The following is a 13,305-nucleotide window of genomic DNA, read 5'->3' as shown; positions in this document are numbered from 1 at the left end:
CTTCTTCCACGGGGGTCCAGGCAGGGAGATGGGCCCACGCCAGGGCCCTCCCAGGATGTACTTCTTCCTTCTCTGTCTGGCCAAGGGCTGCCGACTTGTTTGTTCTGGAGCCCGAGTCCAGCTCACTTGGGGTCCACAGGACAGGGTCAGCCTGCTACAGGAAAGGACTGGCAAGGAGAAGTCGGGCAAAGACCCCATCCAGGCAGGCAGGAGCCTAGGGCAAAGTTAGGCTATTAACTAATTTCCAATTAGGAAACTAAGGCAGAAGCAGACGGGTCAAGCAGACGGAGCTGGTTTTCCCACTGGATTCACCCGGCCCACTGGGCAATAGCAGGTGAGTTCATTCTAGCCACTGCCCCATTTGGGGACATCCAGGGCATGGCAGGGGTCAGAGCTGGCGGTGACGGGAGCCAGGAAGGCATACCTAACTGACCCTTGCCAGCGGACCCCTGTGACGGCTTCTCTAGATGGTAGCATTGCAATGCCTCCTGGCTGGCATCTGGGGGCCCCTGGCCCTTGAAGCCCATCTCTGTCCTTGGCCTGCCCCGGACCCGTGTGAAACAGGTCCCTGCTCCCCATGGGGCTGTGCTCATGGTTAGTGTCTGGGTATCTGTCCCCGTGAGACCCTCAGGCCTGGTTCACCTCTGCAGCCTTCTTGCCTGGCTCACTCCCCTTCTGCCAGCTCATTGGGCTTCCCTGTTTCCCCACCAGCGGGACTCTGGCTTGATCCAAAACCACAGCCTGAGAGCTCACGTCCCCTCTGCTGAGACCCAGGACATTCTTTGTGGGCCAGAGTAAAGCCTCCGCGCACAGCTTTTCTGGACCCAAGCTTCCTCCGATGCCACCATGTGCCTCTTCCACACTTCAGACCCACCTGCTCACTCTCCTAGAGCCAGAGCATGTGTGCTAACCGCGTGCCCCCTCATGCATGGCCAGCAAGTGATGAGACTAGCCTTGAGTTGAAGGGAGTGGCCAGGGGCCAGCTTGGGTCCTGGCCAGGCCTGTGGCCTGTCCTCTTCTGGAAACATTTTTCCCCAGGGAGAGGGTGCCGAGGTGCTGTCAGAGGTGATTCTGGCTCCCTCATGCCCACCTCTGCCCCCACACAGGAGGGGGACACAAACGCCCCAGGCCCAGACACGTGACATCTACTGGTCCGAGTCTCTGGAGAGCCCTGACATACCTCCCTGGGGGCTCCTCCTTCACCCGTCCCTGCCTGTGTGAAGAGATGTGTGCCCCGGTAAGCTTGGAGGTGCTGGGGGTGCAGAGGCTGCCCCCCCCACAGTGGGGCACGCCGAGCCAGGCCACCGGGGCCAGCATCCAATCTTGCCTCTAGGGCTGAGGCGCAAAGCACCGCACTCTTCCCCAGGAGTTCCCTCTACCTTCCCTTGCTGGGACTCAGTCCCCCGCAACCAGAATGCCTTGCCAAACAGGGCTCCAGGACCCGTGCGATGCGAGTAGCAGGTGGTGACTAAGAGGACACTCGACAAGGTCCCTCTAGGACCGCTGGGGCCCTTCCTCCACACGTGGGATGAAGTTAGAAACAAGGCACCAGGTTGGAAACCAATGTATTTCACCCAAAAGGTGGAGAAGGGGCAGACTCGGCAGGGAACGGGACACACAGATCTCAGAATCCGGGACTAACTAAGGAGCCCTCTTCTCAAACGCCGAACGGCGATTCAGGGGACTTGCAGCTGTGGTCCTGGCTGCTGGACTCAGGACACTTGGGATCCTCTAGTCCTTCTCACAATGAGGAGGCCTCACCCCAAGTAGAGACTGGAGAAGGGGCAGGGGTGGGACGGGGTTCGCTCCTCGGCTGGGCCTCTGTGGGAGTGGGGGTGCAGGGGGGAACCTTGACCTTTGTACTCAGGAAGGGGCCTAGCCCCAAGTCGGCTGACCATTTAAGGCCCCCAGGCCTCCTGAACTCCAGAAGAGGTCCTGACCCGGTCTAGGGGAGGAGGAAGGGGGACATTGAGGTCGGAGAATCCATCTGTTCCGGGCCAGGAAGCACTTAGTGACCACACAACTTCCCGCTGGGAAGCGACGCAGCCCCTCCCTGGTTACAACCCCTGCTGCCCTGAGCCGACTCGAGTGGCAGGCAGTGGGCTGCTGTGGGGACACCCTGTGTGGCCTGGGGCTAAGGACAGCCAGCGCAGGGGTGCCAAGCCCAGCAGGGAGGAGACAGTGGAGAGCAGCCTGGTGAGCGTGCTGGCCACCTCAGCTCTCCTTGCCCGCTGGGGCCAGGCTTTGGGGGAACGGCGTGGAGTGGCCAGAAGGGCTCTGGGAGCACCCCACACAGGACTCCAGCTTCACCTTGTCCAGGACGGTCTTTTTGATGGAGGCTGGCGAGACCTTCTCCTGGTCGGCCACGGACTGCAGCTCCCTAGGGAGGCAGCGATGGGGGTTAGCTCCAGGCCGTGCCCCCGTCCTGCGCCCAACTGTTCACCAGGGAGGAGGAAGCCCCCGACGGCCTGGGCGCTCTGTGCTGTCTCCCACCTCAGCTCCCTAGGCCAGGCCCCTGCCCGCTGCCTCCTACTGAGTCAGATCAGCTCAGGGTCACCAAACCTACTAGCAGCCCCTCAGCCCCTGAACCCATCCCTGCCCCAAGCAGGGGCCATGTGCCTTGTCCGTATCCCCTGAAGGTTGGGGCCAGAGGGTAGCACTGCCTCCCAGGTCGTCCCTCGCCATCAGGTCGTGCACGCAGAGACATTCTGGGCTTCACTGGGGAGGGCAGGGATGTGAGAGACATGCCTGTCCATCCTGCAGACCTGAGCTCCAAGCCAAGTCCGCACATCCTGCTGTCCCTCCTCTTTAATTTCCTTTCTGCCGTCACCCTGCTGGTGTCACCCCGCTGGTGCAAATGCACAGCGGAGTGCCCTTACGGCTGACCTGCCAAGTCTCCCCAGGAGGGGGCGGGCGGGAGGAGGGTGTGACCCGGGCCCCAGGAGATCCCTCTGGTTCCCACTGGCCTGCCTCCCCAGCCTGGATGGTCACCCTGGTCTGCAGGCTCAAGTGGTGACACCCCGTGGGGAGCGCCACATGGGCCCGGAGGGCAGCCCGTCTCCACAGGACAATGGGTGCCTGGGTACTACCAGCCATGACCCTCGGGCACTGCTGCCAGGCCTCAGTAAATGTGTGCTCGGGGAAAGGCTGAGCAGAACACGTGAGGGCTCTGGAGGGCCGAGTCGCGCAGCCAGGAGCAGGCAGCCTCGGGGGGCCCACCGTGTGCGGACGCAGGAGGCCTCCACAGCATTGATGAGGAGGGAGCGGAAGCCCCCGCTCTCCAGGACGTGCAAGGCGTGGATGGTGGCCCCGCCGGGAGAGCAGACGTGGTCCCTCAGCTGGCCCGGGTGCTGTTCTGAGTCCAGCAGCATCTTGGAGGCTCCCTGCACCAGAGAGAGCCGCTGACCGCTGCAGGGCACCTCTCTTGCCTGCAGGCCACTGTCCCCAGCCCCAGCCACCGTGCACCCGCTGATTCTCCCCCATCCGCCCACCGCAACAGCGTCAGGCCGGGCAAGGAGCAGCCCTCAGCAAAGCATCAGGAAAAGCACTGACCAGCAGAGCCTGGGCTCCGAGGCGGACTGCCAGGCGCCTGGGCAGCCCCATCTTCACACCCCCATCTGCCAGGGCCTCCAGGGCTGTGAATGCCTGCAGGGAAAAGGCACCGAAGCCCCTGCCCCAGGCCCTTCCTCCTCCTCCTCCTCCTCCAGGTGGTGCTGCCGGGCAGCTCCGCCCACAGCAGCCAGGGCAGGGAGGAGGAAGGAGGATGTGCCCCGTCCTGGGAACTGTCCGCCACGCCGCCACCCCTGGCCGCCCAGCCCCAGTCCTCACGTAGGCTGGGCCGCTGCCGCTGAGCCCGGTGACGGCATCGATCAGGTCCTCCTCCACCTCCGTGCAGAAGCCCACGCTCCCCATCAGCTTCTCCAGGAGCCGGCCATCCTCCACCTGGGCGTGGGTGCCCGTGGCGTACACAGTGGCCCCCTCCCGCACCACAACCGGGGTATTGGTCATGCAGCGGATAACTTTGGGGGCCGGCTGGAATGCCATCAGCTTCTGGAGGGGAGAATGGCTCTGTGTCTGTGTGGCCCCTTGCCCAGCAGGGTGTGCTTGGCCTCAGGGAACGCACTCGCCCAACCAAGCACTTCCTGGCTTCTCACTGCGGGCAAGGCCAATCGGCCATTTCTCAGCCAGAGCTCCCAAACACAGCGCAGAGCATGCTTCTACCCCCTTCTCAGACCCCACCAGCCTGCACCCACAATGCTCACCTTCTCGATGGAGCTGATGGTGACCCCAGCAGCGCAGGACACCACGATGTGCCGACCCTCCATGTCAGCACCGATCTCGTCCAGGATAAACGGGATGATATGTGGCTTCACGGCCAAGAAGAGCACGTCACTGTGCCGCACAGTCTCCTTGTTGTGGGGAGTCAGGTTCACTCCCATCTTCTGCAGGGAGCGCCAGTGGGGGCTCAGCCTGCCAACATGGCTGGCCGCGCCCCCTCATACCCTCCCCAAGCTGAGAGCCTAGGGCATAGAAGAGGACTGAGGCTGCTGAGAACGGGGACAGGCTGGGGAGGGGTTCAGGGCACGGAGCTCTGACAGTCCCCAGTCACCCTTCCCACCCTGAAGCCCAAGCTCTCTGCACTGATATACGACCCTTTTGGAAACAGAAAACGGATGAGTACCCACGCCACAGCCCTGATGCACCCCATCGTGGGCGGCAAGCCTCCAGGGGTGAGCGGCATTATGGGTGCGCAGGCTCTCCCAGCTTGAGGTCTGGAGCCCTAACTCAGCTGTGGCAAACCAAACCTGTATTCAGTCCCCAGATGGGTCTGACCTGGCCCCAACTCTGTGGTCCCATCTGCTGGGCTCCCACAGTCCCTGTGGAGGCTCTGTTTGGGGAACCCCATTCCAGTCCAGCACACCCTTCCCACAAGCTGCACATGTGCCTGTCCCCAGGTCCCAGGAGCTGAGCAAGGGCTGTTACCAGCAGGCCAGCAGGCAGGTCTGTGGGGTGCTACGGCCCAGGGCTCTCCTCTCCTGGGAAGGGTGGTGGTCCCACAGTGTCTCTCACTAGGACCTTTACACCTGGGGCCGTCAGGGTCAAGGCTATCACACACTCACCCCAGACACAGTGACTTAGCCCCTTCAGGGACCACCTCCCCGTCCCTGTCCACCCTGCACCTACCCTGAGGGCAGAAACCGTAGCCAGGTCCATGTCTGGGGAGCTGGCCATGATCTTGTGGGCAGCCAGGATGCCTGCGGGTAACAGAGATCCTTCCTCAAGGTCTGTCCTGTCCTCCCACATTCACGTTCACGGGAAGGAAAGTGGAAATCCCACCCCCAGAGTAAGACAGCAACTCCTGCCCCACCCCCAACCACCCCAAGGCTGCCATCTCCCCCAGGGCTCAAACAGGGCAAGTTTTCCAGACCCGTCCTTTCACCCCCCAGCCGGTGGAAGGGTCATGGCCCACCCCTGCCCAGCCCGCGGCCTCCCGGCTGCAGGGCTTACCTGCTGCTGTGAAGCCCCTGGCCAAGGCAAAGGCCAGCTGGCCAGCTCCGATGAAGCCCACGCTCATGTTGTCGGAGGCGCCGCCCACAGCCCTCCCGGCGGCCACCGGCCCTGCAGGGGCAACTACGGGACGAGACGGGGCAGGACCCAGAGCAAGAAGTCGGGCGGGCGGTGCCAGGCCCGGCCCCTCGGCCGCTGGCCCGCGCCCATCCCCCCCCGCCCCCCCCGCTCCCACCGCCAGCGCAGCCGGCCCAAGTTTGCCCGAGGCCGCGCGCCGGCTGCGACCGCGGCGGCTCCAGTCCCCGCGCCCGGACAGTCCCGACGGCCCCGAACAGAGGCCACGGCGAGCGGCGGGCCGGCCTCCGGAGCCGGAGAGCCGCGGGGGGCGACGGCTCGGAGCCCGGACGCCCCCCACGTCCGGGCCCCACCCCCACCCCAGGCCCTAGCTGGGGCACGCAGGCGCGCCTCCTCCTGCCCCGCGCGCGCCCGCGCCCGACCCCAGCTGGGCGCCCACTCACCCACCGACCGCGCGGGTCGCCCGGGATGCGCGGAGCCGCGCCCGCCACGCGGCACCCGAGCCGGTCGGCCCCGCCCCCGCCGCTCCAGCGAATCGGAGGCGCGGCCGCCAGGCGCTGGCCAATCGAGGGGCGCGGGAGGAGCCAGGGGGCGGTTGCATCATCCGCTCGCCCCGCGCCCCCGGCTCCGCCGCCTCCCGGCCTCCCCGCGCCCCCGGCTCCCGCCCCGGGTCCGCGCCCCGCGACGTTGCGTGGGCCCTGAGCGCGCCGGAGCTGCGGCTCCCCGCGCGGGGCCTGGGAGTGGGCCGGGCGGACCCGCACACGCCGGGCTGGGGTCCTCAGCCGAGGGGCCCGGGTGCGCCGTTCCTCTGTGTCCTCGCTTCTCCGCTCCTTTGTGCGCGTGCGTGCGAGCGTGCGGGAGGCTTGAAAGCAATTTGCGAAATGGAAACATTTAAAATGTAGCACTATCTTGATACTGTGTTTTGTAGCTTTAAAATTTATTTATTGTACCACGAAGCTTGAAAACTGGAGAGGATAGCCTAAGCCTTTTCAGAATCTCAAAATCGGTGGGCGGGGGTGGGGTAGGGGGTGCACCCGGGAGGTCTAGGTCGATCCCGCGTGAGATCCAGACCGTCTTTTTCCCAACTGGGGTTTTCTCTGCGGGTCTTTTCTCCAGGCTGCGGCATGACGGAGGCCATAGTCCTGTATGGCCTAAACCTCCGCAAACAGGGGCTTGGGGCCAGTAGTGACCAATGAGTAAAGAGAAGATGAGATCCTATAGTGTCCCTCAGCTCCCGTGGAGCACTCCCACGTCTCCCGACATCTTGTCAGCAGTGTCCATGGGAATCCGGGGGTTTGCATTTGGAGAACAAGTTGAGTCTGCCTTCGGGTTTTGGCATAGTCCAGGGTCCCAGTCAGCAGAAGTGTTAAGGGCAAAAATAATAGTCATTGGCAACCCCCACCCTACCTCAGGGGAACAGGTGACCTGCTCTATTTTTTCAGTTCTGTATCCTCAACGGTGACAAGCTGTTCTCGGACCTGATCTGGCATTACCCTGACGTCTGTGCTCCAGAAGCAGGGCTATGAGTTCTTGTGGACACAGTGGTGGCCACCAGCACCAGCAAACCCATGGGTAGTGACCATGAACGGAAGGTAGATTTCCTGGCATTCCCCATATGAGGGCAGCAGAACGTTTAGTGCTCTCCCTCTGAGGGAGGCGCTTCTCCAGTTGTCACTCCCAGGATCCATGCCCACCAAACCTCATGACCCAAGTGCCCCCCCCCCCGAGACTCTTGCCTACCAGCATCTGCCCCTGACCCCACGCCACTTGTCCAAAGTGGACTGTCTTGGGACTGGCCCAGACTCCAAGCCATAGTGATAAAGCCCAGCAGTCCCTCTGAGTATTCCCTGCCTGGACATAATCAAAGGACAGAACCCCTGCCTTCAAAAAGTACTGTTTTTCACTGATAAGAACAAATAACTCCCTCCTCCAAAAAGAAAAAGTCCTCTGACCCAGAGAGTGGCTGTCTGCAGGAACATCCCAAGGCAAGCCTCCAGGAGGGCTTCTGCCATGTTGACCAAAGTGGGATGCCTCCCACTTTGTCTCCCCCACAGACCTTTTAAATTTAGGGTAGGTGGAGCACTGGGAGCACAAGGCCACTGGACAATGAGGAGACTGGGGAGCCGGTAACAGATAACCATTTCAGAAGTTTGGCTAGAAAAGGAGGAAGACTGGTCGAGGTGCAGGCCTCCCTGTGAGCTAGGAAGGATGTGACCCATATGCTCCTTTGTCGCCTGGAGATGTGCCCCCTGGCCCCCGCTCTCCCTCAGTCAGTGAGGGCTGTCAGGACACCTCAGGACACACTGGTCCCGTTGGGGATTGGCTGTTGAGCCGATGATGCCTGTCTCCTCCAGATAAGAACCCTTGTGAGTGCGTGGTCCCTATCAGGCAAGCGAGCCATCCCTCTCACACAAGGGAGCCCCTGGAACCCAAGCCTAAGAGCTGCTTGGGCCCACGCCCCCCCCCCCCCGCAACCCCCTGCGGGAGTGTGGGGTGTTGGTGATACTGAACACCACGGCAAGGGAGGGAGACCAGCTCGGCATCAGCCTCATCTCCCCCAGCCGCATTGCCCACCAAGGGAGAGGACAATGTCTGTTACTCCCTCGGGAGGCCAACCCTCAGCCCAAGAGCCCCTCCTCCCTCAGTCACGTCCCATCTTGTCCCTTCTCCCCTACTCACACTGCAGGGAATGGCCAAGGAGGTGCAGTTGGCCATTGCCCCCTGGGCGGAGAGATGCTCACCAGAGACAGGATGCAAACATTAGCGTTTATTTCCTGCTCCCGGGGATGGGCCACGGGGCTGCTGTACTCAGGGGCAGCCAGCGGCTTGGTCTGGGGTGGCCCCAGCTGGGCTCTCGAGCAGGAGAAGCTGGCGGGAGTGAGGAGGGTGACAGCCCCTGTAGGCTCTGGTGATCAGCGGCCGGGTGAACGGATGCTCGAGCGGAGGTCACGGGCCTGTGAGTACTACGGAGGTGTCCAGTGCCCGGGCTCCATGACCCAGTGGCTGCCCTAGGCTGGGCCCTCCCCCTGGATCAGGGCTACCCCAGACGTGCCTGCTGGGAGCCCACAGTGGGCACTGCAGAAGCTGCTGCCCTGGGGCTGATGGTAGGGGCCTGGTGGGCACTCCCTCCCGGGGTGCAAACCCAGCTTCTTCCCCACATTCTGCGTACAAGGGTGCTGCCAGCCCTCTGTGGGCCCCTGCAGGTCCCTGGCACTGTCTCTAGCCTGATGAGGCTGTCCCGTATGACCACGCCATGATTCCTTCTTATGGCCACTCAGAGATGGGCGTGGTGGGATCCCCATGCCTTCTCTTTGAGGTGGCGCAGAGCGTCCCAGCAGCACCCTGCTGAGACAGCTGTCCGTCCCACACCCCTGGGAACTGTACCCTTTTCAACTCTACTTAGGTCACGGCCTGGACGGGGTCTCCAGACGCTGATGGGCATATGGGACTGCCTCCAAAACCCTAGCCTTCGTGTCCCCATCTATAAAGTGGGTCACAACAGCACCCAGTTCAAAGGCTTCTCTTGTTAACGGTGGGTGGCACTGGACCAGGGAGGGCCAGCAAATGGAGGGAGACAGAGAGAGAGAGATACAGACAGAGATAAGAGAGATACACAGAGAGAGACAGACAGGGACAAGGGCTAGGAGCTGCCGGGGGGAGGACACTTTCCTGTGGCCTCCTCAGGGCCTTCTGTCCCTCTGCCTCCCCTCCCCCCTCCCCAAGCCTGGCCAGAAATCTGGGAGCGGTTCTGCCGGTTGCCTCCCTCTGGCTTGCTTCCTGGGGGTCTTGGTTCACCTGGGTCCCCCTCATGGTGCCTGGAGCCCCTGGAGAGCACGGGTGGGCAGGCAGCTACAGGCTGGGCACGAAGCGGATCCTCTGGGAGTAGGCGAGGTCGGCGATATACAGGAGCAAGTTGACGTAGGTGAAGGTGGCCACCACCAGCTGGCTGTCCCAGAAGCAGCTGCCTCGGGGGCAGTCGGGGGGCCGCCCGGGCTCCCCGTACTTGGGGTCGAAACAGAAGACAGGCCAGATCACAGCTGCGCTGAGGTAGAGGAGCACGGCTAGAAAGGTGTACACCACCACCAGACGGTCGAAGGGGCATCCCAGACCCCCTGTGTGGCCCGTCACGCTCAGGGCCACCACAGCCACCGTGGCCAGGAAGCACAGGCTGTAGACGGCCACACACCACTGGGTGGCCACGTAGCGCCCGTAGCGGCTGTCGTAGATCAGGGCCCCAAAGATGATGCAGGCCACGAAGGCCTGGACGATCTTGAGGAGCCCCGAGACCGTGGCCATGTAGCTGGCCACCTGGCCCGGCCGGGCCCGGGTCAGGGCTACCTCCACGGCATAGGCCAGGAAGAGGAGCCCCGCAAAGACGCTGGCTGCCAGGCGGAAGTCCCTGGTCGTGCAGCCTGCGGGCTCGGGGGGGCACTGCAGCCGGGCGAAGTACAGGGGGTAGAGGACGGCGGCCGTGGCGGACAGCAGCGTGGCTAGCATGGCGAAGGCCGCCGTAAAGTTGCCCCAGGACAGGTGCAGGCAGCTGTGCAGCCGGGTGAACTCGCAGGCCACCACAAGGCCGGAGAGGGCGAAGCAGAAGCCCCAGGCAGCCATGCAGAAGGTGCCCTGGACGCCCGCGAAGCCTCCCCGGTGGGCCACGAGGCTGAAGGTTGTGCAGCCAAAGGCCAGCTGCAGGACTCGGGCCGTGCCCACAGGGGATGTCACAGCACCTAGGTGCAGATACCCCCCCCCGGGGGGCTCCATGGCGCTGCCCATCTGGCCGGCCTAGTCCTTGCCTGGTGCGGTTCCCCTGGGGCCCCGGTGTCTCTGTGGGGCCGAGGCCCCTCTCTCTGCGGTGGCGGCTGGGACAGGTGCGGCTGCCGGCAGCAGGGACGATGACGCCGACTCCGCCTGACTTTGCAGCACGGCTGCCTCTCCGCTGCCTGCGCGGGGCGGGCCAAGCACCCCGGCTCTATAAATAGGTGGTCATGATTGGAGCCCTGGAATAGCAGCCTGGTGTGTCTGTCCCCATCCCGGAGGGTCATCTGACCCCTGCATCCCGCTGCCAAGCCCCTGCCAGGACCATTAACCCCTTGGCTGCTGGCACTGCCCCGCCTAGCCTCGGATGCACCTGCCTCTGTTGGTCAGTTGGAGGCAGGGCCTGCGGGGGAGGAGGAGGGAGAAGAGAGAAGGGGGGGGAGCTCCGAGGCCTCCAGGACCAGCACTGGTGAGGAGGGAGGAGGCTCTCAGGGAGGCCAGGGGAGCAGTGGGGACTGGGACAGTTTTAGGACCCTGCCGTCCGAGTCCCCTGGGCTCTCGCTCAGCCTGATCTCCTGGAGGTGTTTGGACTGACCCCAGGACACAGCGTTTTAGTTGTCATTTAGGGGTCACTTGTCTTTCCTCGAGTTTAAATAACTCCTAGAAAAAACCCCAGGGCTCCCCTTCTTCAGGCTGAAATATTAACAGTGTACGATCACGACCTGAGCCAAAGGCAGATGCTTCACCGACTGAGCCACCCCTGCGTCCCTGGATTCAAGAATTATTAATATTTTGCCCTATTTGTGTTCTCTCTCCCCCACACCATTAATTATTAATAATACTAATTAATTCTGGGGATGCCTGGGAGGCTCAGTGGTTAAGCGTCTGCCTTCAGCTTAGGTCATGATTCCGGGGTCTTGGGATCGAGTCCCACATTGGGCTCCCTGCTCAGTGTGGGGAGTTGCTTCTCCCTCTGCCTGCTGCTCCCCCTGCTTGTGGGCTCTGACGAATAAATTATAAAATCTTTAAATAATATATGAGTTAATTCTGCAGATATGATGATTTGCCACAAGATACTTCTATGGACACCTCCTAAGAATAAAGCCATTCTCCCACAGTTGTGACATTTTTTTAAAAAAGATTTTATTTATTTATTTATTTATTTATCTATTTGACAGAGAGAGCAAGAGCACAGGCACTAGCAGGGGGAGCAGCAGAGGGAGAGGGAGAAGCAGGCTCCCTGATGAGCAGAGATCCAAAGTGGGGGCTCTATCCCAGGACCCCGGGATCATGACCTCAGCTGAAGGCCGGATGACTGAGCCACTAGGCACCCCCACACTTGGGAAATCTAAGAATGATCATCTGATGGGGCACCTGGGTGGCTCACTCGGTAAAATCTGCCTTCGGCTCAGGTCATGATCCTGGGGTCCAGGAATTGAGTCCTACATCAGGCTCCCTGCTCAGCGGAGAGCCTGCTTCTCCCTCTCCCACTTCCCCTGCTTGTGCTCACTTTCTCTCTCTCTCATACATGCATGTGCACACAGGCGCTCTCGAATAATAAATAAATAAAATCTTAAAAAAAAAAAAGAATGAGGATGCATGGGTGGCTCAGTGGGTTGAGCCTCTGCCTTTGGCTCAGGTCATGGTCTCAGGGTCCTGGGATCGAGCCCCACATCGGGCTCTCTGCTCCACGGGGAGCCTACTTCCTCCCCTCTCTCTCTGCCTGCCTCTCTGCCTACTTGTGATCTCTGTCTGTCCAATAAATAAATAAATAAATAAAAAGAATGATCACCTGATACATGGTTCTTACTCAATTTTCTCCATCTATTCCTGAAAACATTTTATACCTCTTAATTAATTAATTAATTAATTTTATTATGACTTGCAGGCCCTGAACTCAGGACCATGAGATCAAGACCTGAGCTGAGATCCGGCACCGGGCGCTCAACACTCTGAGCCCCGGCCCCGCCCGGCACGTTGCACCTTGTAAAGCATTTGTCGCAGACTCTGATTGGGGTCATATCTTGACGCGGTCTGTCATGTCTCTCAGTTTCCTTCATTCCAGAATAGTCTCTACTCCCCTCCCCCTGCTCCCCTGTACTGTCTGTCTGTCTGTTTCCCTCTGGTTAGACTCTGTGAGATGCTCTTGGCAGGAAAACCAGGGAGTCTGTCGGGAGAACCGTGACAGGGAGTGTCCAGAGCACGGGAGGCAGCCGTCGGCGTGGAGTGAACTGGAATCGTCCCCAGTTCACGATTTCTCGTCTCCACTTCCTGCTGTCTTCCCAGGGTCTCAGCAGCCACGGGCCTCTCGTGGACAGTGTTCTCAGCGAGCACACACAGCCCCTCTAGCTGTGGAATGGTAGGGGTTGTCTGACCTGATGCGCCTGCTTGTGATTTTTCCAGAACAGCTAATCTAACCGTAAAATAAGGGATTCTTGTTTGTTCTCATGTCTTTAATGCTCCGAGATCATGTCTGAATGCTGAGGAGGGGGCAGGATGGATGGAGGGTCTTCCTCCCGCTCGTTGGGGAGCCTGGCCAGCTCGCTCATTCAGGAGGAAGGCTCTGTCCTTGGGCAGGGCTCCGTGTGCTCTCGGGCAGGATTCTCTGCTTCATCCCTTCCGGCATCTGCTGCGTGTGCTCCTGACCCTGGCCAAGGGAGCGAGGGGACATGGCCCTTTGGCCTCGGGGGAGCCCTCTCCGTCAGAGCAGACAGTGGTCTCATTTCTCTCGAGCAGACGAGTGCCATGCGCTTTAGACAAAGTTCACAACTCAGCGAGTCCTAACAGTGAGCCGAGCCATGTTTCTGCACCACACAAACGGTTGCTGGGGTCCCCCCTGCCACGCCCTCACCCAAGAGATCCAGCTTGTAGTGCCCGAAACCTCGGGCATCCCGGGAAGACTGGGCTCAGCGCTGCCAGCAGTGGGGAGTGTCCCTGTGTGCCTGGGGACAGCCAGCCCAGATATGC

At 61.5% G+C, this 13,305-nt stretch overlaps 2 protein-coding genes across 4 annotated transcripts; both read right to left on the bottom strand.

Annotated features, from left to right (window-relative positions):
* Positions 1-1,549: 1,549 nt before the first annotated feature.
* PYCR1 (pyrroline-5-carboxylate reductase 1) lies at positions 1,550-6,121 on the bottom strand. Of its 3 annotated transcripts, none has more exons than XM_059149870.1 (8): positions 6,027-6,121; positions 5,509-5,631; positions 5,185-5,255; positions 4,263-4,442; positions 3,829-4,050; positions 3,553-3,645; positions 3,220-3,383; positions 1,550-2,380 (listed from the first exon to the last, which is right to left on the bottom strand). In XM_059149870.1, exons 2-8 carry the CDS (start codon positions 5,573-5,575, stop codon positions 2,215-2,217), a joined length of 963 nt encoding a protein of 320 aa, XP_059005853.1. In that variant the 5' UTR covers positions 5,576-5,631; positions 6,027-6,121; the 3' UTR covers positions 1,550-2,214. The 3 variants fall into 3 exon arrangements, with proteins under 3 accessions (XP_059005853.1, XP_059005850.1, XP_059005851.1); XM_059149867.1 differs by having other exon boundaries at positions 6,031-6,083; XM_059149868.1 differs by lacking the exons at positions 5,185-5,255; positions 5,509-5,631; positions 6,027-6,121 and adding an exon at positions 4,682-4,769.
* A 2,966-nt stretch (positions 6,122-9,087) lies between these two features.
* Positions 9,088-10,662, bottom strand: MYADML2 (myeloid associated differentiation marker like 2). Its single transcript, XM_059149789.1, has one exon. It carries the CDS (start codon positions 10,354-10,356, stop codon positions 9,433-9,435), a length of 924 nt encoding a protein of 307 aa, XP_059005772.1. The 5' UTR covers positions 10,357-10,662; the 3' UTR covers positions 9,088-9,432.
* Positions 10,663-13,305: the final 2,643 nt, after the last annotated feature.

The sequence above is a fragment of the Mustela lutreola genome, chromosome 15, assembly GCF_030435805.1.
Source record: "Mustela lutreola isolate mMusLut2 chromosome 15, mMusLut2.pri, whole genome shotgun sequence".
Classification (NCBI taxonomy): Eukaryota; Metazoa; Chordata; class Mammalia; order Carnivora; family Mustelidae; genus Mustela; species Mustela lutreola.
This window is presented reverse-complemented; position numbering and strand designations above follow the sequence as displayed.

Coding starts and splice junctions, on each gene's coding strand:
- MYADML2 (XM_059149789.1), bottom strand. CDS start 10,356: ATGGGCAGCGCCATGGAGCCCCCCGGGGGGGGGTATCTGCACCTAGGT.
- PYCR1 (XM_059149870.1), bottom strand. CDS start 5,575: ATGAGCGTGGGCTTCATCGGAGCTGGCCAGCTGGCCTTTGCCTTGGCC. Junction 5,256..5,508: donor CAGGGGCTTCACAGCAGCAG/GTAAGCCCTGCA, acceptor TGTTACCCGCAG/GCATCCTGGCTGCCCACAAG. Junction 4,051..4,262: donor CCATCAGCTCCATCGAGAAG/GTGAGCATTGTG, acceptor TCTCCCCTCCAG/AAGCTGATGGCATTCCAGCC.